This window comes from Stegostoma tigrinum, chromosome 6 (assembly GCF_030684315.1).
Source record: "Stegostoma tigrinum isolate sSteTig4 chromosome 6, sSteTig4.hap1, whole genome shotgun sequence".
Classification (NCBI taxonomy): domain Eukaryota; kingdom Metazoa; phylum Chordata; class Chondrichthyes; order Orectolobiformes; family Stegostomatidae; genus Stegostoma; species Stegostoma tigrinum.
Window position 1 is genome coordinate 70,502,038 of NC_081359.1, and position 27,232 is coordinate 70,529,269.

Here is a 27,232-nt window from a genome sequence, read left to right on the forward strand (position 1 = left end):
ATGCCACTCTATTTTAATTCCATCTGCCTGCACATGGTCCGAATCTCTCTTTTCCCTGTCTGTTCGTATGTTGTCTAAATGCCTCTGAAACGTTGCTAAGTTATCTGCTTCTACCATCTCTCCTAGTAGAGTGTTCCAGGCACCTACCACCCTCAGTGTTAAAAGAAAACTTGCCTCACACATGTCCTTTAAACTTAACCCCTCTCACATTAAACCTATTCCACCTTGGCAAAAAAGACTCCAACTATTCACCCTATCCATGCCTCTCATAATTTTATATACTTCTATCGGATTGCTCATCATTCTCCAGTGCTGTAGTGAAAACAATCCATGTTTGTCCACCCTCTCCTTGGAGCTAATACAGTTCAATACATTCTGGTAAACCCCTTTACACCCTCTCCAAAGTCTCCACGTTCTTCTTATAGTCTGATGACCAGAGCTGCGCACAATACAACAAATGTGGTCACTCAAGTTTTTTATAGCTGCAACATGACTTGCCAACTTGCATACTCAATGCTCTGACTAAAGAAGGCAAGCATCCCGTACACCTTTACGATCTCATCCACTTGTATTGCAACTTTCAGGGAGCTGTGGACTTGTAACCTAAGATCCCTCTGTATATCAGTGCTCCTGAAGGTCTTGCCATTTACTTTATACTTTACTCTTGCATTTGACCTCCCAAAATGCATCACCTCATATTTGTCCAGATTAAACTCCATCTGCCATTTCTGTGCCCAGCTTTACCTGGTTGATGTATATGCTGATGTACCCTTTGACAGCCTTCTTTGTTATCTACAACTGCACCATTTTTAGTGTTGTTTGTGAACTTGCTAATCAGACCGTTTACATTTACATTTAAATCATGTGTGTATGTATATATGTGTATATGTGTTACAAACAACTCAGATCTTTGTGGAACATCACTGGTCACAGATCTCCAGTCAGAAAAACACCCCTCCGGAGCTAATCTTTTATGACCAAGCCAATTATGTATCCAGTTGACCAATTCTTTGTGAATCTCTTGTGACTTAATCTTCTGGACCAACCTACGATGAGGGACCATGTCTAATGTTTTCATAAAGGCCATGCAGACAATATCAACTGCCGTGCCTAATCAACCATTTTGGTCACTTGCTCAAAAAAATTTCAATCAAATTTGTAAGTCAAACTCCACCCCCACACAAAACCATGCTGAATATCCCTAATAAGTCCATTATTTTTCAAATGTGAGTAAATCCTGTTCCAAAGAACCTTCTGCAATAATTTCTTTACCATTGTTGTAAGGCTCACCAGCCTATAATTCTGTGTTGCCCTTCTTAAACAAAATAACAATATTGGCTATTCTCCAGTCTGTGGCCAAGAAGGATGCATAGCTCTCTGTCAAGACCCCAAAAATGTCTTCCCTTAACTCTCTCATTGTCTTGGGAAAGGCCCTGGAAGCTTATCTACCTTAATATTTTTCAAGGTACGGAACAGCACCCCCGTCTCGATATCGACATGCCACAGAATATAAGCTTATCCCTCCTAATTTTATTGTTATTCATGTCCATCTCCTTGGTTAATACCGATGCAAAACTCTCATTAAGGATCTCACCCATTTCCTCAGTCTTCAATAAAACTAGACCTCAGATTTTTAAAAATTAATTCACACAATGTGGACATCATTGACTAGGCTGCCATTTATTGCCTATCACTAATTGCCCTAAGAACAGGACAGCACAGTACAGGCCCTTCGGTCCACAATGTTGTGCCGAACTTTTACCCTAAACTTAAGGTCTATCTAACCTCCATCCCTACCCCGCCCCCACATCAGCAAAAGCTGAAAACGTCCCAAGTGATGGCCCAGCAAATGTAATTAAGCTGTAGAAAAGATGCAAAATTGAAAAACTATTGAATTAGTTTCTAGTAGATCAACAATGATTTAATTTTGTTTTATAAAACATGTATTTTTCCCATACTCCAAACAAGAGACATTATATTTTGAAAATTATTGACAAAGTTGTGAAAAATTATTCTTAAGCTCCGCAGTTAAATGTCTCTCATGTGCATTGGCAAAATGCACTTTACCTGAAAAAATGGACGGCGTAGCTGAACATTATCTAATAACTACGGGTGACAGACCACAGACTGTCAGAGAAGCAATAATGCGGTGGCTACTGGGATACCGAGCAGAGGAAGTTGTTGAAGAAAATGTGGAGCTTCCATCTGTTATCTGCAGGTTGGTCAATTAATTCTATAAACTCAAGCTGCAGGATGCTGTTTAGTCATTCAGTTATAACTGAACATCGAATTTTCCAAGCTTAAATGATGCTTAACTCTGAGACTCAAATGTCTAATTGGCGTGGCAATTTCTGGAATTGTCTAATAACCCTTTATCGAACAGAATAGAATGAACTTCATCTTGCAAAGATGGTTAAAGCTAATTTGGAAATGTTCAAAATTGTTGATGAACCAAAATGTAAATGTTCCATTACTTAATGCTAATGTTTCTAAAGACAAATTGACTAGAGCTAACCTGTTGTTATCATAATTATGTGTTTCCTCAGGGACATTACTTTTAAAAGCTGAATGTCTTCAGGAATAAATTCAGTATTAACATGTATAATTTTACTTGAATAAAGACTCCAGTGTCTGGAGCAACCTAGTAATTGTTTTAAATCTCACATTTACTCATGGATTACACTTATAGTTCATAAGACGTAGGAGCAGATGCACGGTATTCAACCCACCAAATCTGCTCCATCATTCAGGTGAGAGCATGGCTGATTTAATAATCCTCAGCTCCACTTTCTTACCTTTTCCCATAAGCCTTGATTTCCTTAATGATTAGGAATCTGTTAATCACAGCCTTGAATCTATTTAAAGGTGGCCTTTGTGTTGTAGTGGTGGTGTCCCAACCTCTGAGCCAAGAGGTCTGGCTTCACATCCACCTGCTCTAGAGATGTGTGATAACATCTCTGAAGAGCTTAATTAGGAAATGTCTGAAACAAATACATTTAATGACCCAACCTTTAACAGTCCTCTGTAGTAAGGAATTTCACAGATTCACTATCTGTCAATGTAGAGTTTGCACATTCTTCCCTCGTCTGCATAGGTTTCCTCCCACAGGCCAAAGATGTGCAGTTTAGGTGGATTGGCCATGCTAAATTGCCTGTAGTGTTCTGGGATGTGTAGATTCGGTGAATTATAGGGGGATGGGTCTGGTTGGGATGCTCTGCGGGTCGGTGTGGACTTGTTCGGCCGAAGGGCCTGTTTTCACACTGTAGGGATTCTATGGCCTACGATCTATGAGAAAAAAGAAATTCTTCCTCATAGCTATTTTAAAGGATGACGCTTATTCTGAGATTATGCCCTCTGGTCCTATGTCCCCGATAAGGGGAAACAGCCTTTCCCATCTACCGCGTCTTAGATACTTTTGATAAGGTCACCTCCCATTCTTATAAATTCCAGTGAATACAGGCACAATTTACTCAGTCTCTCCTTGTAAGACAGCCCTCCATTCCCTGAATTAGACTGGTGAGCCCTCTCTGGACTGCCTATAATGCCAATATATTTTTCTTAAGATCAGGTGTCCAAAACATTTCACAGTTTTCCGGCTGTGGTCTGACTAGCACCCTTGATGAGTTTTAACAAAATCTTCCTACTTCTATATTCTATTCCCTTTGAAATAGAGGCCTATATTTCATTTGCCTTCCCTATTACACACTAAACTTAGACATTAGCTTTGTGCTGTAGCTTTCTGCAGTCTTTCTCCATTTAAATGCTGCTCTATTCTTCTGGCCAAAGTGCATAACCTTGCATCTTCCCATAATATATTCCATTTGCCAAGTCTTTGCCAACTTGCTTAACTGCGTATATCCCACTTTAGCCTCTTTGTCATCCTTAGCATTTGCCTTCCCATTTTTTCGTCATCCATAAACTTGGCCATGGTACCTTCAATTTCCTCATCCAAGGCAGTAGTATATATTGTAAATATTTGTCGTTCCATCACTGATCTCTGTGGCACAACATCCTGAAAAGTCCCATTTACCACAACTCTATCTCTGTTAGATAACCATGCTTTATTTATGAAAATATAATATTTCCAACACCATGGGCATTCTTATCTTATGATGTAACCTTCTGAAAATCCAAATATATTACATCTCTGCTTCTCCTTTATCGAAACTGCCTCAAAGAATTCTGGTGAATTTGTCAGGCATGATTTCCTCTTTGTTAAGCCATGCTGACTCTGCTTGGTTGTATTATGTATTTCTAAATGCTCTGCTGTAATATCTTTAAAACAGACTCCAACATTTTCTGTATTTCCAGTTTTGTGTGTTTTTTTTTCAGATTTTCTATATCTGTATTTTTTGCTTTTGCATTATTCTTTATTTGCAAAGCTGTAAACGTCATGTTGGCCTTACTGTTTTTAATAGAGATTTTCCGAATCAGCTTGTTTCTCAAATATTGGTTGTTCTGACCCTGAAGGACTGCAGAGCAGGGATGGATTTCTTTCAGTCATCTTCACCAGAGAGGTAAACTAAATAAATATTGTACGAGTAGAACCATTTTAAGGAGCTGAAATGGCTATTTCAGTTGTAATCCTGCTTCACCTCAAAAGCTTCTAATAAAGTAGCATGTATTCCAAACTATTTCTTCAGCTCAAAACTAGTTTATATTGATTTCACATGTTGTATGCTGTAAACATATTTGAAAATAACATTTTACCACAAATCTTTTTTTGGGTAGAGGAACTATATAAATAGAAAATATGAATTTTAGATTTCGTATTGAAGTAAATAGTGGGGTTGGATTGTATCAGACAAACTTGGTGCAATATGTAGTGATGACAGAAATGGGTGGAAAGACTAAATTATTTTCTTTTACCAGAAGAAATGTGCCAGGCTTCCTGCAGTACACCAAACATAAGTCGCACACTTGTCAAAATCTGTAGCCTGTCAAGAGTATACAGATGTGCAAACATCTCCTACATTCTCATCTAAATTGTTCATGTCAATGACAAACAACAGTGGATCTAGCACCAATTCTTGCCACAAGTGCATGTCACAGACCTCCAGTCTGAATAACCAACCTTCTACCACCACCCTCTGTCTCTTACCGTCAAGTTAATCTTGTATCTAATTGGCTAGCTCTCTTTGGATCTCCTTACTAACCAGTCCAGCATGAGGAACGTTGTTAACAGCCTTGCTAAGGTCCATGTACACAATGTCGACTATACTCCCTTCATTTATCTTTTTGGTCACCTCTTCAAAAAGTTCAATCACATTTGTGGGATATGATTTCCCATACACAAAGCCATGCTGACTATTCCTAATCAGACCTTCTCTTTCCAAATGCGTGTAAATCTTGTTTCTCGGAATCTGCTGCAACAACTTACCTACCACTGACGTTGGGCTTATCCGTCTGTAGTTCCCTGGCCTTTCCTTCCTACCCTTCTTAAGTAATTGCACAACATTAGCCACACTGCAGTGTTCTGGCACCTTACCTGTGGTTGTTGATGTAAGTACCCCTTCTAGGGGCCCTCAATTTGTTCCCTAGCTTCCCACCATGTTCTGGGATATACTTGATCAGGCCCCAGGGATTTATCCACCTTTTATGCATCTTAAGCCCTCCAATGCTGCCTCTTCTCTCGTGTGGATTGTTTTCAAGACATTGCTGTTTATTTCCCAAAGTTCCCTAGCTTCCATGACTTTCTCCACAGTAAATACTGATGCAAAATATTTGTTTAGGATCTCACCCATCTCCTGTGGCTCCACACGTAGGCGGCCTAGTTGATCTTTAAGGGCCCTTCTCTCTCTCTCTCGTGACTCTTTTGCCCTTAATATCCTTGAAGAATCTCTTTAGGTTCTCCTTCACCCTATCTGCCAAAGCTATCCAATGTCCCATTTTTGCCTTCCTGATTTTCCTCTTAGGTATACTCATGCACCACTATACTCCTCAAGGATTCACTTGATCCCAGCTGTCTATACCTGACACATGCCTCCTGTTTTTTTCTTGACCAGAGCTTCAATATCGCTAGGCATCCAGTGTTCTCTACTCCCGCCAGCCTTCCACCTTCACACTAAGAGGAATATGCTGTCCCTGAAGTCTTGTTACCTTGTTTTTGATAGCCTCCCACTTGCCAGACATCCTTTTATCTGTGAACTGCCTCCCCCAATCAACTTTTGAGAATCCCTGTCTAACGCCATCAAAATTGGCTTTGCACCGTTTTAGAACTTTAATTTGTGGACCAGGTCTGTCCGTTTCCATAACTATTTTAAAACTAATTATGGTCACTCTTCCCAAAGTGCTCTTCCTGCTAACATCTGCATCATCTGTCCTGTCTTATTTCCCAAAAGGAGGTTGAATTTTGCCCTTCCTCTTATAATACCTTCTGCATATTGCCCAAACATGTCTTTCCTGGAGGTCACCTATCTGTCTGACTGAACCTATCACATGACCACCTCTCTGAAGCTTCTATCCATCACATTTTCTGCCTCTTGTATATTGGCGCTTCCAACTGCCATGCCAACTGAGAGGATCTGTAGCTAGACACACTTCCTGCAAACATAGTCACCAGGGACAGTGCCCCTGATCTCCCACATTTGACAGGGTTATTAACATATAGAAAAACAGCAAAAGTAAATATGTAATTGAAATAAAATGAAGTAGCTATTTGGATCACAATAACTCGAAGAATAGTGACAAGGCCAAAGAGAAAGGCTTCAGTACAAAATATGATAAACAAACTGACAAGAAAGGAAAGTGAGTGCAAATCTAAGACTAAATGAACAGATAAGACTCGAGGTTAGAAAAGGAATTAAGGTATAAAACTGGAAATTCTGTATCAGAATGCATGTCAATATTACATGCCAATCATATGAATTGAGAGTGCAAGGGCAATAAATAAATATGATCTGGTAATTCTTATGAGACCTGTCTGCAGGATGGCATAGATTGAATATTAAAATATTAAAAGGTATAGGACATTTAGGAAGGACAGGAAACTAGAATGTAGAAATAATTTGGGTGAAGAAGTCACTGAAGGAATGGTGTAAAGACTCCCTAACAGAAAGCACATTATAGCAGAGTCTAAATAATTTTAAGGCTGAGGTGGATAGATTTTTGATAAGCAAGTTGAATATATTTATGGAGGTAGGCAGGAATGTGGATTTGAGGTTACTTCCAGATCAGTGATTGACCATGATCTTACGTGGTGGAGCAGATACAAGAGGCCGAGTTGCCTTGCACATATGTTACCTTAATTCTACAGAGGACAACAGAATTCAATAGCTGTGCAACTAAGACTAGTATCACTGATAAAGTTTTAATGACTTTACCCTTACCATTGTGAAGAAATAACAAATAACAATAACATTTCTGTCCCCTCCAAGTATCCTAGCAGGAGAAAATACAGCTCCAGAGGCCAATGATGGCACAGTTTTTTCAGAATCTGAGCATCTTTTCCTGCAAACAACATTTGATGAAACTCTAAACTACAGTAACACTGTAGTATCACTTCAAAATAAGAAGTCTGCTGCATCAAGAATAAGTGTCAAACATACTTTGAAGGACAAACTGGAGGAATATCTGTTATCATTAATGGAATGTCTGCATTCTGCTGCAGTAAGTGCTTATAATATCTCCTTGCAGGAGATGTTTTTTCCAAAGCTTTCTTTATTTTGTAGTATGAATTACAAACAAGCTTTGGTTACGTTCTATGAAAGGAAAGAAGGAGAATGAACTTGAATTCACGTAATTTGTGTCATAACCTCAGAATATCCAACGCAATTAATAGCCATATGCTACAATTGAGACATGGCTGATGATAATATATAAGATAGGGAAGGGGTTTTTTTATTCATTTGATTGGACATTCATTTTAGTAGAGTTACGAACATAATGGTAATCCGTTTGGGGGAAGAAAATAAGTTGCACAGCCATAAAATCCTCCAATTTAAGGAAAGGACTTGACCCCAACTTTCAGGTATTTCTGAAAATTTGAAACTTCAACCAAGCAAAACATTTCAGCACACTTATTTTCCTCCAGGCATTGCAATCTTTCGAAATATTGTACAGTCTCAATGCCTGTGAAGGAAGGTGAGTCTTTATTTTTAAGGAAGGAGGAACTTGTTAACTTTGCAGCTAAGTTTGACAAATTCAAAAACAATTATATTCCACCATTTCTCATATGCTGTCGGCATTTTGCACATACATGTCAAATATTAAGCCATGTAAAATAAAGTGAAACCACTAAGGAAATATAGGAAAAATTATTTTAATTTAGCATATAAAATGAAGAGAAACCTTAAAGAGAAAATCTTGAAAAATGTAAAAAATGCAGTATTCAATCTTGGATTTTTAAATTAAGGCTGGTTTCAAGCAAATTGTGGTGGCAGTGAATTTGACCCTATTTAATAACAGTGGAGCTGGTAGCTTAGATAGATAATATGTGACTTAGAATAATGCCAATAGTGCATTAGAACCTGTCTCCTCATCCTCTTGAGAGTGGAAGGCAATGTCAAACAAAACAGCCAAGGAGATGACTGAAAATGAAGTATCAGCTGACATCCAGGACCTCTCCTTGGACAAAGTGTTAACGAATGAATAATTTTGTTAACTGATTAACATAAAATTCATGTAAAAATCATTTATAATTGTTAACTTCTGCAGTCCTAGCAAAACTCTATCTAGAACAAGTAGACGATTTGGTATCTTGACTGCATTAATGTACAATTCATGTCTCCACGAATCACTTAAGTATTTTACTTATTGCTTTTAGATGGCTCCTCCAGAATGCCAGGTTCGCTGTGCAAACCTCATCACCGGTGTGCTCCAGTGTTATTCTGATATTGTTGTCATCAGTGAGGATGATGCACGTGCATCTGTTCTGTTTCAGAAGGCAAAGGTATTTTACTGAGGTCTGGTTTCTGCGTTCTTGATCTAATCCGAATACCATATCAAAGGCTGTCACATAGATGCTGATGCTGTTGTGTAATTTCTTTAAAATAAGTTAGTTTACTCCCTTCAAAATGATTTTGAAAGCCTTTCAAGAACAGCATTTCACCATTATTTCATTTTGAAGAAAACATTATTGACATTAGGCTCGTACTAATGATAGTAGAGTTAGTAAATTTACAGTACTGAAGTTTGGTTCAGATTTTTCTGTTGATGGATGGAGGGGTGTGTATGTGTGTGTGTGTGTACGTACCCGTACCTTCTTGTTTTGCTCTCTTTTATCTTTTCTGTGTTTGAAAATCTCTGTTTACTCTTTCTTAGCCCCTCTTGTCTGGCCCCCACAATTCAAAAATATTTGCACTTGACATTATTTAACAATATAACTCAGAGGCTAAATGTGCTAAACAGTTTTGACTTGTGTAGTGAGACTGATGTAAAAGTTCAGATTGAATAAAACAGAAACTTGCCAATTGTGGAATGCTCAATAATAAATGCAGTTATATTTGTCAATTTGGTTGTCTCTCCTAGTGGAGTTTAAAATCTGTTCAAAAAACTGGATTGCCTTTTCCCCACTTTTATTAATAATTATAATTTTTAGTAATTTTTTTTGGCAATGTTTATGTGTGGTCTATCTTAATTTTGTTTGGGTTGCTTGAATTGAGTTATTACAACCACTTCTCTCACAGTTAATTAAGATCTGCAGTTAAATTTCACTTCACACTAGAAAGACTGGAACAAGAGAATAAAGAAATATCAAAATCATGCTTTTTTTTTCAAATTTTATGCCGTATCACTGTAATTGTACGTGAACCTTGGTATAATATTGGTGAACTGATCAAATTTTGTTCAAATTTTGTTAAAGCAAGATAGGGGTTTGCCGTACAGTAATGTGTGACGCTCTTTATTTTGTATCATTAGCCATGGCAATTTATATTTATTGATCTAAGTGCTATTGGATTATAATTATTGACTTAAGTAGCTCTGTCCCTGTGAAATAAATCAGCGTCATGATTTGTGTCAGGTTTTGCCTCACTGAGTTTGCCTTCAAAGGGATTGAAGAAGTCTGCATGTGAAAGAGATACATCATCTGACTTGTGTCACCTGTGCTGTGTATTCTGGGATGCTTTTGCTCTACTCACCAGCAGCCAGAAGGCTTTGAGATTTGCGAAAGAGGAATGCAGCTACAAACCTGTAGCTGTGCTCCACGTTTATCCTTACCTTACCAGTGCAGCCTTGAGGGGCAGACCTGTAACAGCGGTTGTATATAGCCACACTGGTAAATTGGGACAGGAACTTAACACACGTACACAAATAGAAGTTGCTGGAAAAGCTCAGCAGGCCTGTCAGCATCTGTAAAGAGAAGATCAGAGTTAATGTTTCCAGTTTGGTGACCCTTCCTCCGAACTGATGGTAGCTGTGAAAATGTCCATTTATATGCAGAAAAGAAGGGAGGAAGATGGGATAGAGAGTTATCGATAGGATGGAGCCTGAACAGTGAGAACAGCAGTTGGATAAATAAGAGTTGATAACGGTCTGTCTAGCAGGGTGAGTAGTTATTAATGGGGACTGTTAGTGACTAACAATAGGTAGTGTGTAATGATAGCTAGGTGATAACAAAGCCTGATGTGTGTTGGGTGAGGGACTCGGACATGGGAGAGTTAGGCCCTAACATGATTGAACTTGATAATGAGCCTAGAAGGCTGCAGGATCCCCAAGCGGAAAACAAGGTGTTGTTCTTCCAGGTTGCATTGAGTTTTGCTGGATCACTGCAGCAGTCCAGCGACAGATGTTGGCCAGGGAACGGGGTGGTGTATTGAAGTGGCAGGCAACAGGTAGCTCAGGGTCTTTTGTGTGAGCTTTGTTTCCACAGTGTAGAGGATACCACATTGTGAGCAGCAGACTAGATTCTGGAAAGTGCAGGTGAAGTGTTGCTTCACCTGGAAAGTATATTTGGGCCCTTGGATAGTGGAGAGGGAGGAGATAAATGGGTAAGTGTTGCACCTTCGCTGGTTGCAGGGGAAGGTGCTGCCGTGCTGTGGGTGGAGTGTGTTAGGGGTGAAGGAAGAGTGGATCAGTTATCAGTGATAATGGGAACTGCAGATGCTGCAGAATCCAAGATAATAAAATGTGAGGCTGGATGAACACAGCAGGCCAAGCAGCATCTCAGGAGCACAAAAGCTGACGTTTCGGGCCTAGACCCTTCTTCAGAGAGGGGGATGGGGTGAGCGCTCTGGAATAAATAGGGAGAGAGGGGGAGGCGGACCAAAGATGGAGAGAAAAGAAGATAGGTGGAGAGAGTATAGGTGGTGAGGTAGGGAGGGGATAGGTCAGTCCAGGGAAGACGGACAGGTCAAGGAGGTGGGATGAGGTTAGTAGGTAGATGGGGGTGCGGCTTGGGGTAGGAAGATGGGATGGCTGAGAGGAAGAACAGGTTAGGGAGGCAGAGACGGGTTGGACTGGTTTTGGGATGCAGTGGGTGGAGGGGAAGAGCTGGGCTGGTTGTGTGGTGCAGTGGGGGGAGGGGACGAACTGGGCTGGTTTTGGGATGCGGTGGGGGAAGGGGAGATTTTGAAGCTGGTGAAGTCCACATTGATACCATTGGGCTGCAGGGTTCCCAAGTGGAATATGAGTTGCTGCTCCTGCAACCTTCGGGTGGTGAGAACGCCCTTGACCGCGTCTCCTGCATTTCCCGCAACACATCCCTCACACCCCACCCCGGCCACAACCGCCCAAAGAGGATCCCCCTCGTTCTCACACACCACCCCACCAACCTCCGGATACAATGCATCATCCTCCGACACTTCCGCCATCTACAATCCGAGCCCACCACCCAAGACATTTTTCCATCCCCACCCCTGTCTGCTTTCCGGAGAGACCACTCTCTCCGTGACTCCCTTGTTCACTCCACACTGCTCTCCAACCCCACCACACCCGGCACCTTCCCCTGCAACCGCAGGAAATGCTACACTTGCCTCCACACCTCCTCCCTCACCCCTATCCCAGGCCCCAAGATGACTTTCCACATTAAGCAGAGGTTCACCTGCACATCTGCCAATGTGGTATACTGCATCCACTGTACCCGGTGTGGCGTCCTCTACATTGGGGAAACCAAGCGGAGGCTTGGGGACCTCTTTGCAGAACACCTCCGCTCGGTTCGCAATAAACAACTGCACCTCCCAGTCGCAAACCATTTCCACTCCCCCTCCCATTCTTTAGATGACATGTCCATCATGGGCCTCCTGCAGTGCTACAATGATGCCACCCGAAGGTTGCAGGAACAGCAACTCATATTCCGCTTGGGAACTCTCCTCTCCACCTATCTTCTTTTCTCTCCATCTTCGGTCCGCCTCCCCCTCTCTCCCTATTTATTCCAGAACCCTCACCCCATCCCCCCTCTCTGATGAAGGGTCTAGGCCCGAAACGTCAGCTTTTGTGCTCCTGAGATGCTGCTGGGCCTGCTGTGTTCATCCAGCCTCACATTTTATTATCTTGGATCAGTTATCAGTTTGGAACCATTGCAGAGGCTGAACGCCAACTCTCAGATATCTCCTCATTTCTTCCCTTGGACCACGACCCCACCATGACACATCACACTGTAGCATCTACCACTGTAACTGATCTCATTTCATCTGGTGACCCTTCCGCCCCATCCCCCGACTTCCAAATTGATAGTCCCCCAACCTCGCACTGTTTGCTTCTGCGTCCTTCCTAAAATCCACAAAAAGGACTGTCTGGGCGGACACGTTGCTTCAGCCTGCTCCTGCCCAAGAGAACTCATCTCTTCCTATCTTGACTCAGTCTTCTCTCCCCAAGTCCAGTCCTACCCATGTGTATCTGTGATTCCTCTGATGTCTTATGCCAGTTCAAAACTTCCAGCTGCGTCCTCTTCACCATGGACGTGCAAACCCTTTACATATCCATTCCCCACCAGGAGGGTCTTGTGGCGCTCTGCTTCTTCCTGGAGCAAAGGCGTGAACTGTCCCCACCCACCACCACCCTCCCACCTGGCTGGGCTTGTCTCCACCCTCAACAACTTCTCTTTTATCTCCTTGCATTTTCTTCAGGTCAGAGGGGTGGCCATGGGTAGCCATACGAGCCTTAGTTATGCCTGTCTCTTCGTGGAGCACATGGGATATTCCTTGTTCCAGTCCTATTCTAGTCTCCACCCACAACTCTTTCTCTGATATGTCAATGGCATCATCGGTGCTGCTTCTTTCTCTTGTCCAGAATTAGAAAAGTTTATTGATTTTTGCTTCCTATTGTCCTCACTTTCACCTGGTCTATCACTGACTCCTCCCTTCCCTTCCTAAACATTTCTGTTTCCATTTCTGGGGATAGACTGTCCACTAATATCCACTACAAACCCACTGACTCCCACAGCTACCTGGATTATACATTCTCACACCCTGCTTCCTGTAAAGACTCCATCCCATTCTTTCAGTTCCTCCGTCTCCGTCGTATGTGTCCAGATGAAGCCAGCTTTGACAAGGGAGCCTCCAAAATGGCAACTTTCTTCCTCAACTGAGGATTCCCCAGCTCCATTGTCGACAGGACCCTCAACCTGGACTGACCCATCTGCTGCACTTCGGCCCTCACTCCTTCTCTTCCCTTCCGCGACAGCATTAGGGTTCCCCTTGTCCTTACCTATCATCCTACCAGCACCCACATTCAGAAGATCATCAGACACCATTTCTGCCACCACCAGACACACATTCCCTTCCCCTCCCTTGTCCGGCTTTCGTAGAGACCATTCCATCTAGGACACCCTGATCCACTCTTCCTTTGCCCTAACACCCCTGCGACAGCCCCACGGCACCTTCCCCTGCAACTAACGAAGGTGCAACACCTGCCCATTTACCTCCTCTTTCCCCATTATACAAGGGCCTAAACATACCTTCCAGGTGAAGCAACACTTCACCTACACTTCCCAGCATCTACTCTACTGCATTCACTGCTCACAGTATGGCCTCCTCTGCATTGGGGAACAAAGTGTAGATTGGGTGACTGCTCTATGTTCTGCTCACAAAAAAGACCCTGAACTACCTGTTGCCTGCCACTTCAGCACACCACCCTTTCCCTGGCCAACATCTCTGCCTCTGGCCCTATGTAGTGTTCCAGTGAAGATCGACACAAGCTGGAAGAACAACACCTTATTTTTTGCTTGAGGACTCTGCAGCTCTCTGGACTCAATATCGAGTTCAGTTATTGGAGGGCCGAGCTCTGACATATTGCAGGCCACCCACACAACATAATCAGGCCTTGTTACCACATAGCCTGCCAATACCCACTACCTATTGTTATTCACTAACTGCCCCCCATTAACAACTACTCACCCTGCTAGCCAGATCATTATCAATTCCTTTGTCTATCCAACTGCTGTTCTCTCTCTTGGGGCTGTATCCTATTGTTCATTCCCTACCCTATCCCACTACCATATTTTCTGCATATAATCGGACGTTTTCACAGCTATCATCAGTTCGGAGGAAGGGTCACCAGATCCAAAACGTTAAGTTTGACATTCTCTTCACAGATGCTACCAGATCTGCTGAGCTTTTCCAGCAATTTCTGTTTTTTTCCTGATTTACAGCATCTGCAGTTCTTTTGGCTTTTATTTAAATTTAAAGCACATGTTTGTCTGGACTGGCATGGTCTCCGGATATATTGCTTCTGTTCACAGGTAGAACTGGGAATTGTAAAATCGTTTTCAGTGTGTTTGAGAAATCCTTACTCAAAATATTTTTTGTGAATAAAGTTGATTTCTTTTGCTTCTTAGTCTTTCATACTGGCTGCCGGTGAATACATTTCATCAGCCAAAAACAAACTTAATGACAAGCTAGAAGGCATGAAAACTATGGTTACTGTGTGCACCAAATGTCTACACTCTCTCACTAAGGTACTTAATGAAGTTCAGTCCAATATTCATGTTGTGCAGTACTGAATGCATTCACCTTCATTAAATGGACATGATAATATTTCATTTGTTAATGTAATTAAATTTACTTTGGGCACAATAATTCAAGTTTTTAGCATCCTCATCCGTGAGTCATAAGTCCTAAGTTCAGCTCCATGCCATGATTTGTGGAGAAGAGCTTTGCAGACACTCTTGAGTTCTGCACATTTGGGAGTGTCATCTTCAGTTATGATGAAGCAAGGTTCTAGTTTATTTCCTGTTTTTGATGTTCATATAGATAAGATCACTTCCATTCCACTATTCAGAGAAGAACAAAGAATTCCCTTGGTGTTCTTATCAATGTTCTTCGCTGAACCAACTCTACAGGATATTGCTGTGACAGGCCACCTGTAGGGATTGGAACCAGCTAGAGCACATTGACTGTGAGGTCCTTGATTGGAGTTGTTAACCTGGGCCAAACAGGAAAGCCCTGCATGACCAATATTACCAGGAGATTAGAATGTCCTCAATTCAGGGAACTGACTCTGAGCTTGCTAGCCACAGCCAGTGTACTGTGTACAAGTAAATAAAGGGGGTGGGGAGGGGTGTGGTTGGTGATGGGATACCAGCTTCTCTGCAGTTATTTCAATACCATTTCTACATACGTAACAGAAACCATTCTCCTGTAAAGAAGTTTGTCCTAGATAAAGTACTGCTTTCAGTCATGATCTAGAATTGCAAGACACATTCAATAGGCTGAATGTCTTACTTCAACTATGCTCAGAGTATTAGTTTTTTCACATTATTTAATTTGTAGCCAAGTGTATCTTTATATTTTTAGCTTTACTAATAAGTATTCTGTCTGAAGAGCAGTCACTTTCCAAGTTGCTACATATTCTTAAATACTCAAAGATGACCCATAACAATTAGTGTTTCCTTGCTCCCCCAGAAATAAATTTGTATTTTATTATTATTTTAACAGCCCTGGGCAAAGAGAAGCTCATCTGTTCTCTTCCTTCAACTTATCTCAGCAAGATTTATGAATGATCTAGTGCAGATTTGTAAGCAACTGGTAAGATATTAACTGCAAGGTTCCAAGGCTGATCGGCAAGTTTAATGTTTTAAAATATGTTACTAGTTATATAACCTGATTTTAGTACACTGTAATTTGCTATATACAACAGTGCAAAATGTTATAACCACATTGAAACTTTTATGCTATTTTCCCATCCCAAAAGCTACTTCTTAAATGAGTACAGAGACCCTTTTAAATTAGACTCTTGTTTTTTGGCAAAAGCTGAAACTTGCACGTGCACCACTCAACCAGTCATATGAAGAGTTTAGAATTTGAGAAGGTCATTGGAGCCAAGGGGTTTAGTATGTTTAGGCCCTTCTAAACTTTCTACATGGAGACAACAAAACAATTTCACTGATTACTAACTGAGGATTGGTTCCCAATCTTATACAATTGCTGCTATGAGTTAAATATAGAGGGACCACGCAGTTAAACAGGGATAATTGCATTTCTCCCCTTAGGATCATAGCTTGGGGCCACTTTTGATGGCTTTGAACGGTGGCCAGTGAAAACAATAATTGTGATGTGTATTTTCTACTTGTTGAGTTAATTGCTGGCAATTTCAACACACCTCAAAACAGCATTGTTCCTCTATTCATGTGTTAGGGGCACAGTCAGATCAGTTTGCTGAACGGCTGGTTTGCAACACAGAGTGAAGCCAACAGCTTGATTCAATTCCTGCACTGCTGAGATGACAATAAAGACTTGCTTTTTCAACCTCTTTCCTTGTTATGAGGCATGGTGTCCCCTAAGTGACCCACCAATTGTCGCTCCCTGATAAGAGAGCAGCCCTGTGATTGGACTATGGCGACTTTACCTTTGTATTCATTTAATGATAATTTGAAACAGGGATTAAACTTAATGTTGTCTTTTGGATGTTTTAACGCTGTTATCTATAGAGAATCACTGTTTGCTGTATGCAGGACTGAATAAATTATCTTGCTGAATGCATTCACCTTCATTAAATGGAGGTGATTATATTTCATCTGCTAATGGAATTAAATTTACTTTGGGGACAATAATTCAAGTTTTTAGCATCCTCATCCTCAGTCCTAAATTCAGCTCTATGTCGAGATTTGGTGAGAAGAGCTTTGCTGACGCTCTTGAGTTCTGCACACTTAGGAGTGCCATCTTCAGTTGGGATGAACTGATTTTACAACTTTGCCAAGTACATATCCTCTTTGGCTTGGTTTCTGCTGTTGCTTTGTAATAAATTGGATTTCCAGTTTATTGTATTTTCACCTATGTTAATAAGCCTAAGTGTTAGCATCAATGACACCTGCTTTCTGGCTCTGGGTAAGAAAAGACCTGGCTTTGCCATGGGTTTCTTGTGCCGTTTCATTGTTCCAAATGAGGATTGCATTGCATTATATCTTACCGAATGAAAACCCATCTGCAGTTTAGCATCAGAGATAATGGGAACTGCAGATGCTGGAGAATCCAAGATAACAAAGTGTGTAGCTGGATGAACACAGCAGGCCAAGCAGCATCTCGGGAGCACAAAAACTGACGTTTCGGGCCTAGACCCTTCATCAAAGAGGGGGATGTGGAGAGGGTTCTGGAATAAATAGGGAGAGAGGGGGAGGCGGACCAAAGATGGAGAGAAAAGAAGAGGTGGAGAGGAGAGTATAGGTGGTGAGGTAGGGAGGGGATAAGTCAGTCCAGGGAAGACGGACAGGTCAAGGAGGTGGGATGAGGTTAGTAGGTAGGAAATGGATACGTGTATTTAAATCCATGTCATTATTTTAATCTTGATTATATTTTGTATTTTTTACAGCAGACACCCTAAAGATTGAAAGGCTTATGTTGAATGTAAAAAGTGGAGGGACAGATAGTGTTGAGAAAACGGGGAGACTGCAGAAGGACTTGGACAAGTTGGGGGAGTGGGCAGTGAAGTGGCAGATCAGATACAAAGTGGGGCAGTGTGAGGTTATGCATTTTAGTAGGAGGAATTGAGGCATAAACTATTTTCAAAATGGGAAAAGGCTTTAGAAATCTGAGGCACAAAGGGACTTAAGAATCCTTTACTCATGTTAACCTGCAGGGTTCATTTGGCAGTTAGGAAGACAACTGCAATGTTAGCATACGTTTCAAGAGGGTTAGAGTACAAGAGCAGGGATGTACTGCCCCCGTGGCTGTATAAGACTCTAATCATGCTGCATTTGGAGTACTGTGAACAGTTTTGGGCCACATACCTAAGGAAGGAATTGGTGGCCTTGGAGGGGGTGCAAAGAATATTCACAGTAATGACCCTGGGAAGGGCTTATCATATGAGGAACAATTGAGGACTGTGCGTCTGTAATAGATGGACTTTAGAAGGATGAAGGGTGATTTGATCAAAACATACATAATACTCTAAAGGCTCGGGTAGTGTGGATGTGCAGAAAATTTTTTCAGTACTTGGAGACACTAGGACCCAGTGGCTCAGCCTCAGAATGAATGGATGACCCTTCAGAACTGAGTTGAGAAGGAATTTCTGGAGCAAAATTCTGAACCATCCCCACCCGCCACCACCCTCCTCCACTTGGCCGAGCTTGCCCTCATCCTCAACAACTTCTTTTTCAACTCCTCTCATTTTCGTCAGGTAAGAGGGGTTGCCATGGGTACCCACATGGGCCCAAGTTATGCCTGTCTCTTTGTGGGATACGTGGAACATTCCTTGTTCCAGTCCTATTCCAGTCCCCAACCATAACTCTTTCTCCGATACATCGATGATATCATCGGTGCTGCTTCCCTCTCTTGTCAACAATTCAAAAACTTCATCAATTTCACCTCCAATTTCTACCCTGCCCTCACTTTCACCTGGTCTATCTCTGACTGCTCCCTTCCCTTCCTCGACATTTCTGTTTCCATTTTGGGGATAAACTGGCCATTAATATCGATTACAAACACACCGACTCCCACAGCTACCTGGACTATACATCCTCACACCCCACTTGTAAAGACTCCATCCCATTCTCTCAGTTCCTCTGTCTTCATCACATATGTTTAGATGAGGCCAACTTCAACAAGGGAGCCTCCGAAATGTCCACATTCTTCCTGAACTGAGGATTCCCCAGCTCCGTTGTCGACAGGGCCCTCAATCAAGTCTGAGCCATCTCCTGCACTTCGGCCCTCACCCTTTCTGTTCCCTTCCGCAACAGCGATAGGTTCTCATTATTCTCACATACTATCCCACCAGCATCCACATCCAGAAGATCACCAGACGCCATTCTGCCACGTCCAGCAAGATGCCACCACCAGACACATATTCCCCTCCCCCCCCCTTGTCCGCCTTCAGCAGCCACCGCTCCATCCTGGCTCCCTGGTCCATACTTCCCTCACCCCCAACACGTCCCCACAGCACTACAGCACCTTCCCCTGTAACCGGTGAAGGTGCTACACCTGCGCATTTACCTCCTCAATCCCCAGTATCCAAGGCCCCAAACATACCTTCCAGGTGAAGCAACACTTCACCTGCACTTCCAGCAATCTAGTCTACTGCATTCACTGCTGACAATGTGGTCTCCTCTACATTGGGGAAACGAAGCGTACACTTGGTGACCACTTCACAGAACATCTACGTTCTATTCGCAGAAAAGACCCTGAACTACCTGTTGCCAGACAGTGCAATGCACCACCTTGCTCCCTGGCCAACATCTCTGTCTCCGGCTTGCTACAGTGTCCCAGTGACGCCCAGCGCAAGCTGGAGGAACAACGCCTCATTTTCCGCTTGGGGATCCTACAGCCGTCCGGACTCAATATTGAGTTCAATAATTTTAGGGCCTAAACTCCCCCATGTCTCCGCGCCCCACCCCCACACACCAAGCCTTGTTACCACATAGCCTGCCAGTACCTACCCCCTGTTGTCAGTCACGAACAGTCCCCATTAACAACTGTTCACCCTCCCAGCCTGATCGTTAGCAACTCCTTTGTCTGTCCAACTGTCTTTCTCTCTCTTTGGGCTCTATCCTATCGTTTACTCCCTACCTTCCCCACCTCCCTATTTTCTGCATATAAACTGATGTTTTCCCAGCCACCATCAGTTCTGAGGAAGGGTCACCAGACCTGAAACGTTAACTCTGTTTTCTCGTCCACAGATGCTGCCAGACCTGCTGAGCTTTTCCAGCAACTTTGTTTTGTTCCTGATTTACAGCATCTCCAGTTCTTTTGGTTTTTATTGAGAAGGAATTTCTTTAGCCAGATGGTGGTGAATCTGTGGAACTCTTTGCCACAGAAGGCTGTGGAGGTCAAGTCATTGAAATAATGTAAAACAGAAATAGATTGGAAGGGAATCAAAAATTACAGGGAGAAGGCAGGCGAATGGGGCTGAGAAATATATCGGCCATGATTAGTAGGCTTTGGCCCAATTCTACTCCTATATCTCATGGTGTTATGGTAAAAGGCATTGAAACAATGTTCCTGCAGGCCTCTATTGACATCATAAATCATCTGGCAGAGGTAGACATTTACTTTGGGCTGTACAGCTTATCCGCCCAAGCAAACTGGATGTGCTACACTACACATCCTTTGAGGCCTGTAGATTATTTCAAATTGTTCCTTTAGAATAAATGCACTTTTTTTGTTGCTGATAATTAAACCAGCCATCGATATAAAGAAGCAGCCTCCACTACACCAAAATATTTCTTGAAACTGCTTCAAGCAATGTGCATTTTTGTTTTGAAAAACTCAACTTTGTGCTGAAGTATTTCATGCTGTTAATGATTTTCACTGAAAGTTGGATTAAATAAAGAATAATAATGTGTTAATTACTTATTCCAAATTTTCAGGCAGCCAACAATGGAAAATCTCATGATGCTGGGGAAGTCAAGGATTGTATTGAAGACAGTTTCAGGGAAGCACAGGGAAGTGGATCTGGGGATTTTTTTGATGATAATGACAAAACCTTTGAAGTAGATGACTGTAGCGACAGCAGCGATTCGCTGGTAGTGACAGGTAAGATATTTGAGCTAGATAGTGAATATTGTCCAGTTAATGCCCAACAGTTGAGTTTAAGGCTGGAGGTGTTTAACCACCAAGACCAAGAAAGTTGTGAGTTCGATACATGATCTGTGCTGTGTCAGTTGATCATTAATGGGAATATTTCAGTATATCTTGGTATCCTTACATTAACAAGCGAAAAACCAGGAAAGGGATCGGGCCTGGTCTATATGGATGATTGGTGAAGATAATATTAGGCTAAGAAACTATACTTGCTGTGGTTCAATAGCTTCCTCAATAAGCTTGGGCATGTAACAAAGCATTGTGTGACCAGCTATGTAGAAATGATAAGATTTGATTCCACAATTGTGAAATAAGTCAAAATACAATTATGATTGAAGAGGATAAATTAACATTTGAGACTGCATCGGTACTTCTAAATTAGCATTTTTTGGGAAACAAAGTATGGACCCATTTTAGTATTCTGTTAATTTAATTTCTATGCTAGTTTATTAAATGAGTGAACAAGTGACATTATGCTGTACATTATTCATGATTTTCAAACTTCTTGCAGGAGCCAAGAGCATTTTAGCTGAAGAGAATTTGACAAAACACAATTTTCTTCTCCTTGACATTCTCCGATTTCTCTGCTGTTGCACAGCAGCAGGACAGATGCATGTGCTTTCTTTCAGGTCTGATGATATTCGAAGAAAACTGTTAATGTTAATTCAAGATACAGATCGTAGCATTTCAAAATCTCTGCACTTGCACATGGTAGGTGTTACCACACAATGTAATATTTTAATACAGTGATTTCAAAAAGTTTTCTGCTTCTCCCTTTTCCTAAAACAAAATTCAATAAATTTTTAAAAATGAATGCTTCCTGTGTTAAATTCTTTACAGTGACCAGCAAAGTGTTTGGAGCCAAAGTAGTCGTCTTAATGCTTTATCACATCTTTATATTCAGAATATCTATTTATTCTTTGACCAAAGACTTCAATAGAATCAATTCACAGAATTGCTCCCTAAAATATAATTTTCTCAAACCGACTGTCCTGAGAGCATCCTACCCAGGCACACTCCCCTACCCTATCCCTGTAATCCTGCATTTCCCATAGTTAATCCATCTAACCTACACTATGGCCAATTTAGCATAGCCAGTCCACCTAACCTGAACATCTTTGGAATGTGGAAAGAAACCTGAGGACCCGGAGGAAACCCATGCAGACACAGGGAAAATATATAAACTCCACACAGTCACCTAAGCTGCAATTGAACCCAGGTCCCTAGATTTGTGAAGGACCGGTGCTGGTCACTGAGACACTATGCTGCCATAATTCTGACCCTGGAAACAGTTACCTGAAACTGTGTATATGTACAACTTACCTACTGCATTTAGCATGTGCTTTGTCTTTTGCTCTGGGCACCCTCACTGTCTGTTCGATTCATTACTTTTTGTTAGCAGCGCAAAAGCCTTAACTTTCCAATCCCCTTTGGTTCTGATGGAGATTCATACTGGATTCAAGTTGTTACTCTATTTCTCTTTCCACAAACGCTACCAGACTTGAGTTTCTGTAGCATTTTCTGTTTTTATTTTAAATGTGCAAGTGTTGGGTTCAAAATGTTGCTGAAGTAAACACTCTCCATGTAGACAATAGCCACATAGCTAAAAGTTTAATTGGATGCAATAAATGGAGCTAAATTAATAAAAGTTTTTTTTTACTTGCAGTTAGAAATCACTTAACTGAAACACCATGTTTTACCTGTCAATTTGATACATTACTTTGAAGTAATTTTACAGCTTTTGCACTCAGCTGACCAATCAGTGCCTTCTTTGTAAGATTCTTAGTTGTATGAGAGAGCATGTTAAAACAAGGCTATTAATGTCCTTTTCTTTTTTGCACCGTTGACATCTCTCCATAAAGACAAAAATGCCTGTTCAAATCTCATGTCTTTCAAATGCCCCAAGCCACCTCGCATTTAGAACGTAGAACACTGCAGCGCAGTACATGCCCTTCGGCCCTCGATGTTGCGCCTACCTGTGAAACCAATCTGAAGCCCATCTAACTTACACAATTCCATTATTATCCATATGTTTATCCAATGACCATTTAAATGCCCTTAAACTTGACGAGTCTACTACAGTTGCAGGCAGGGCATTCTACACCCTTACTGTTCTCTGAGTAAAGAACCTACCTCTGACATTTGTCCTATATCTTATCACCCCTCAACTTAAAGCTATGTCCCCTTGTGCTGGCCATCTCCATCCAAGGAAAAAGGCTGTCACTGTCCACCCTACCAGTCCTCTGATCATGTATATCTCTGTGAGGTCACCGCTTAACCCTCTTCTCTCTAACGAAACAGCCTCAAGTCCCTCAGCCTTTCCTCATAAGACCTTCCCTCCATACCAGGCAACATCCTGGTAAATCTCTGCACCCTTTCCAAAGCTTCCACATCCTTCCTATAACGCAGCGACCAGAACTGTACTCAGTTCTGAATTAATTTTGAATTAATTATGTGCAATTCTGTGTGATTAAACTGACAGTCGCATTATGCACTGCAAGGTTCCATAAATTATTGTTAATAGCAACCACTTCCTTGAAATAACTTACATGGTAGAGATTGGAAGTGTTACATCTGCTAGCAGAGAAAGGACATTTCACCTTACTCCCGATGCTTGTATCAGATGAATCACATATGTCATCAATAACTCTTCCAGTGTGATGCTGATTTGTCTCATTTGTGCTTGATCCCATAGTACTTGATCCTGCTAAAAGAGCTTCCATCAAAAGAATGTGTTCTCCCAGCTGATGATATCTCCATACTTGTGAACCCTCTCTTGTAAGTGTTATTTGATTTAACTGCTTTTGTTTTGCAAATGGGAATGCTGTGTGGAGGTATGCACATGGTGATGGTGATACTGACTTTATGGTGCTACTAAGTGCCTGAGATACAAAATGTTGCATTATCCAGCACTAACAGACTTTGAACACGAAAGATGTCGAAAAAAATTATGATATGATCTTTTTGGGAATTACCTTTTTCCAATGAAAGTGTTCATTCCTTGGGAATAAATAATGACCAGAAGAATAATTGGACTAGATCAAATGTGTTCAAGTGCAAGAATTACAATTTTTAATCAATATCAGACTTTGCAATCCACTTGCACCTCCAAATAGATTGCGTTGCTTGGAACCTTATAATGTCACATTGGATTCCTAGAATAATAGTTCTTATGATTTTTATGTAAAACATAAAATAATTGCCTCAAGTAGAGTTCAAATGTCAGTTAAAAATGTTAGTTAAGAACACATTATCAGCATATCAAGGCATAGCTAGTTTTATTCATGTATTATGTAATTTATATTATCAAGTTGTTTATCTTTTAAATAAATTGTACTGTACAATGAGTGGATGAATTGTTTTGAAGTGTGATTTTAGCAGCCAGTTAACAGGGATGGATGAGTTGGTAACTCTTTATAATTGCAATTTCTAATCGATGCAGGGACTTGTGTTCCATGTATCGTTGTGATCAAGAAGTTTGTTCGGTGATCCTGACACACATGCTTCCTTTGCTGGCAGCACAAGGCATTGACTCTGATGAAATTACTGATGTCCAAGGGAAACTGCTAACGACAATTGGAGCATTCTGGTCTGTGTACTTCATTGACTCTATGTTTTCCACCAGATCATTTCAGACTATGTTTGTAACTGAAACCAAAAAAACTAACAATTCCCTTTAGGTGTGGGGTTAGAAATTTAGAGAAGTTAAGATTCATTTCAATGTGTTTGTTTACAACAGGCATCTAAGCAAGGAAGGAAAATGTAACTCACAAGTGAGAACTGCTTTAGTAAGATGCATGAAAGCATTACTTGAGGTGAGCCCATTAAATGTACATTCTGATATTTGTTAGCACATTACCTAGTTTTTGCAATTATTTAAATATGTTAGTATGGTGACTACGACGGATAGACACTCTCTGATATCTAGAATTCCCACTCATTCTACCTTCTGCTTGTGATAGTCACCGCGAGCTAAAATATTCTTTACTGAAAAGAACATCGTGAAATAAGTTAAACATTTTTTCTCTGAGAAAAGGAGATTATTACAACGAGAAAAGTTATATTATGTGACATTGAGAAATTATAGTTTATAAATTGTACCACTGTGCAATTTTTGGTAATCTAGTCACAGACACAAATTAAGGCATGAAGGTGTATGCAAGATTTTATTTTCCTCTAATGTGTTTCAGAATGTCTACTTCTCTCTTAACCTATAGATAATTGCATTGTCCATTAGATAACGTAAGCAACGTTATGCAAATATTTTAAGATTCATTTATTTATGAATAGTATAAGTTATTCTTTTATTTTCCTATGCAGGATTTGATCTTTGTAAATCACTAACTTTCTAATACAAATGTAGAAAAAGAGTCTTAGTATTTATGCTTTTGGGATCTTAACCATAATATGTCTTTATATGTGAGTTTCGCAAAATGCCCTACAACAATAATAAACATTTATACAGCAATAGTAGGAACTGCAGATGCTGGAGAATCTGAGATAACAAGATGTAGACCTGGATGAACACAGCAGGCCAAGCAGCAGGAAAGCTGACGTTTTGGGCCTAGACCCATCTTGGGAAATGGGAGAACAGAAGGGGCTTCTGAAATAAATAGGGAGAGAGAGGGAGGCAGATAGAAGATGGATAAAGAAGAAGATAAGTGAGAGGAGACTGACAGGTCAAAGAGGTGGGGATGGAGCCAGTAAAGGTGAGTCTCGGTGGGGTGTTAAGGAGGGGCTAGGTCAGTCCAGGAAGGTTGAACAGGTCAAGGGGGCCGGATGAGGTTTGTAGGTAGGAAGGGGGTAGGGCTTGAGGTGGGAGGAGGGGATAGGTGGGAGGAAGGACAGGTTAGGGAGGTGGGGACAAACTGGGCTGGTTTTGTGATGTGGTCGGGGGAGGGGGGATTTTGAAGCTTGTGAAGTCCACATTGATACCATTGGTCTGTAGGGTTCCCAAGCAAAATATGAAGTGCTGTTCCTGCAACCTTTGCGTGGCATCGTTGTGGCACTGCAGGAGGCCCAGGACAGACATGTCATCTAAGGAATGGGAAGGGGAGTTGAAATGGTTCGCGACTGGGAGGTACAGTTGTTTAGTGCGAACTGTAGTGCTAACCCTAACCCTATCGCAGGCTTGGGGACTGCTTTGTGGAACACCTATGCTTGGTTCGCACTAAACAACTGCAACTGCGTCAAGCCCTACCCCGAGGTCCTGCCCACTTGATCTCTCTGTCCTCCCTAGACTGACCTATCCCCTCCGTAACTCCCCACCTGCACTCATCTTTACTGGCTCCATCCCCGGCACTTTGACCTGTCTGTCTCCTCTCCATCTATCTTCTCCCCACCCATCTTTTATCCGCCTCCCCCCTCTCCCTATGTATTTCAGAACCCCCTTCCCCTCCCCCATTTCTGAAGAAGCGTCTAGGCCTGAAACGTCAGCTTTCCTGCTCCTCCGAGGCTGCTTGGCCTGCTGTGTTCATCCAGCTCTACATTTTGTTATCTTACATTTATACAGCATCTTTTCAAATGCAATAAAACACACAAGGCTGAAAAAGTTATGAATAAAGCCAGAATAAAATTATTGTGAAACATTATAGACTTTGTGCTTGAAAGTGCCTTTTGTAAAACTTTTTTGGAGAATTAAAGTTTTACAGCCTACATCTGATGTGCAAAATTAACTTTTTTTATAACGTTCTTACACGGGATGTAGATGTTGATGGCCACGCCAGCATTATTGCCCATCCCAATAAAATTTTTCTTGAGGGCAGATAAGAGTCAACCACATAGATAAGCTGCAGAGCTGGGCTGAGAGGTGGCAAATGGAGTTTAACGCAGACAAGTGTGAGGTGATGCACTTTGGTAGGAGTAACCGAAAGGCAAAGTACTGGGCTAATGGTAAGATTCTCAGTAGTGTAGATGAGCAGAGAGATCTCGGTGTCCATGTATATAGATCCTTGAAAGTTGCCACCCAGGTTGACAGTGCTGTTAAGAAGGCATACTGTTTTTTTAGCTTTTATTAATAGAGGGATCGAGTTCCGGAACCAAGAGGTTACGGTGAAGCTGTACAAAACTCTGGTGCGGCCGTACTTGGAGTATTGTGTACAGTTCTGGTCACCGCATTATAAGAAGGATGTGGAAGCTTTGGAAAAGGTGCAGAGGAGATTTACTAGGATGTTGCCTGGTATGGACGGAAGGTCTTACAAGGAAAGGCTGAGGGACTTGAGGCTGTTTTCATTAGAGAGAAGAAGATTGAGAGGTGACTTAATTGAAACATATAAAATAATGAGAGGGTTAGATAGGGTGGATAGGGAGAGCCTTTTTCCTAGGATGGTGACGGCGAGCACGAG

At 41.6% G+C, this 27,232-nt stretch overlaps 1 protein-coding gene across 8 annotated transcripts in view; it reads left to right on the top strand.

Annotated features, from left to right (window-relative positions):
- The window catches only part of atm (ATM serine/threonine kinase), a 173,081-nt gene that overhangs the window by 27,641 nt on the left and 118,208 nt on the right, over positions 1-27,232 (top strand). For 7 of the 8 annotated variants that reach the window (XR_009445848.1, XM_059646635.1, XM_059646634.1 and 4 more), the window contains exons 11-21: positions 2,021-2,218; positions 4,419-4,517; positions 7,377-7,608; positions 8,765-8,890; positions 14,714-14,833; positions 15,813-15,902; positions 20,675-20,840; positions 21,400-21,599; positions 23,584-23,666; positions 24,331-24,477; positions 24,628-24,703. Coding sequence is in view for 7 of the 8 variants with exons in the window: in XM_059646635.1 (XP_059502618.1) it covers positions 2,021-2,218; positions 4,419-4,517; positions 7,377-7,608; positions 8,765-8,890; positions 14,714-14,833; positions 15,813-15,902; positions 20,675-20,840; positions 21,400-21,599; positions 23,584-23,666; positions 24,331-24,477; positions 24,628-24,703 (1,537 nt within the window). In the remaining variant the exon portion in view is untranslated. Of the gene's footprint in view, positions 1-2,020; positions 2,219-4,418; positions 4,518-7,376; positions 7,609-8,764; positions 8,904-14,713; positions 14,834-15,812; positions 15,903-20,674; positions 20,841-21,399; positions 21,600-23,583; positions 23,667-24,330; positions 24,478-24,627; positions 24,704-27,232 lie in introns of those variants that run through there. The other variant, XM_059646640.1, reaches the window with a different exon arrangement.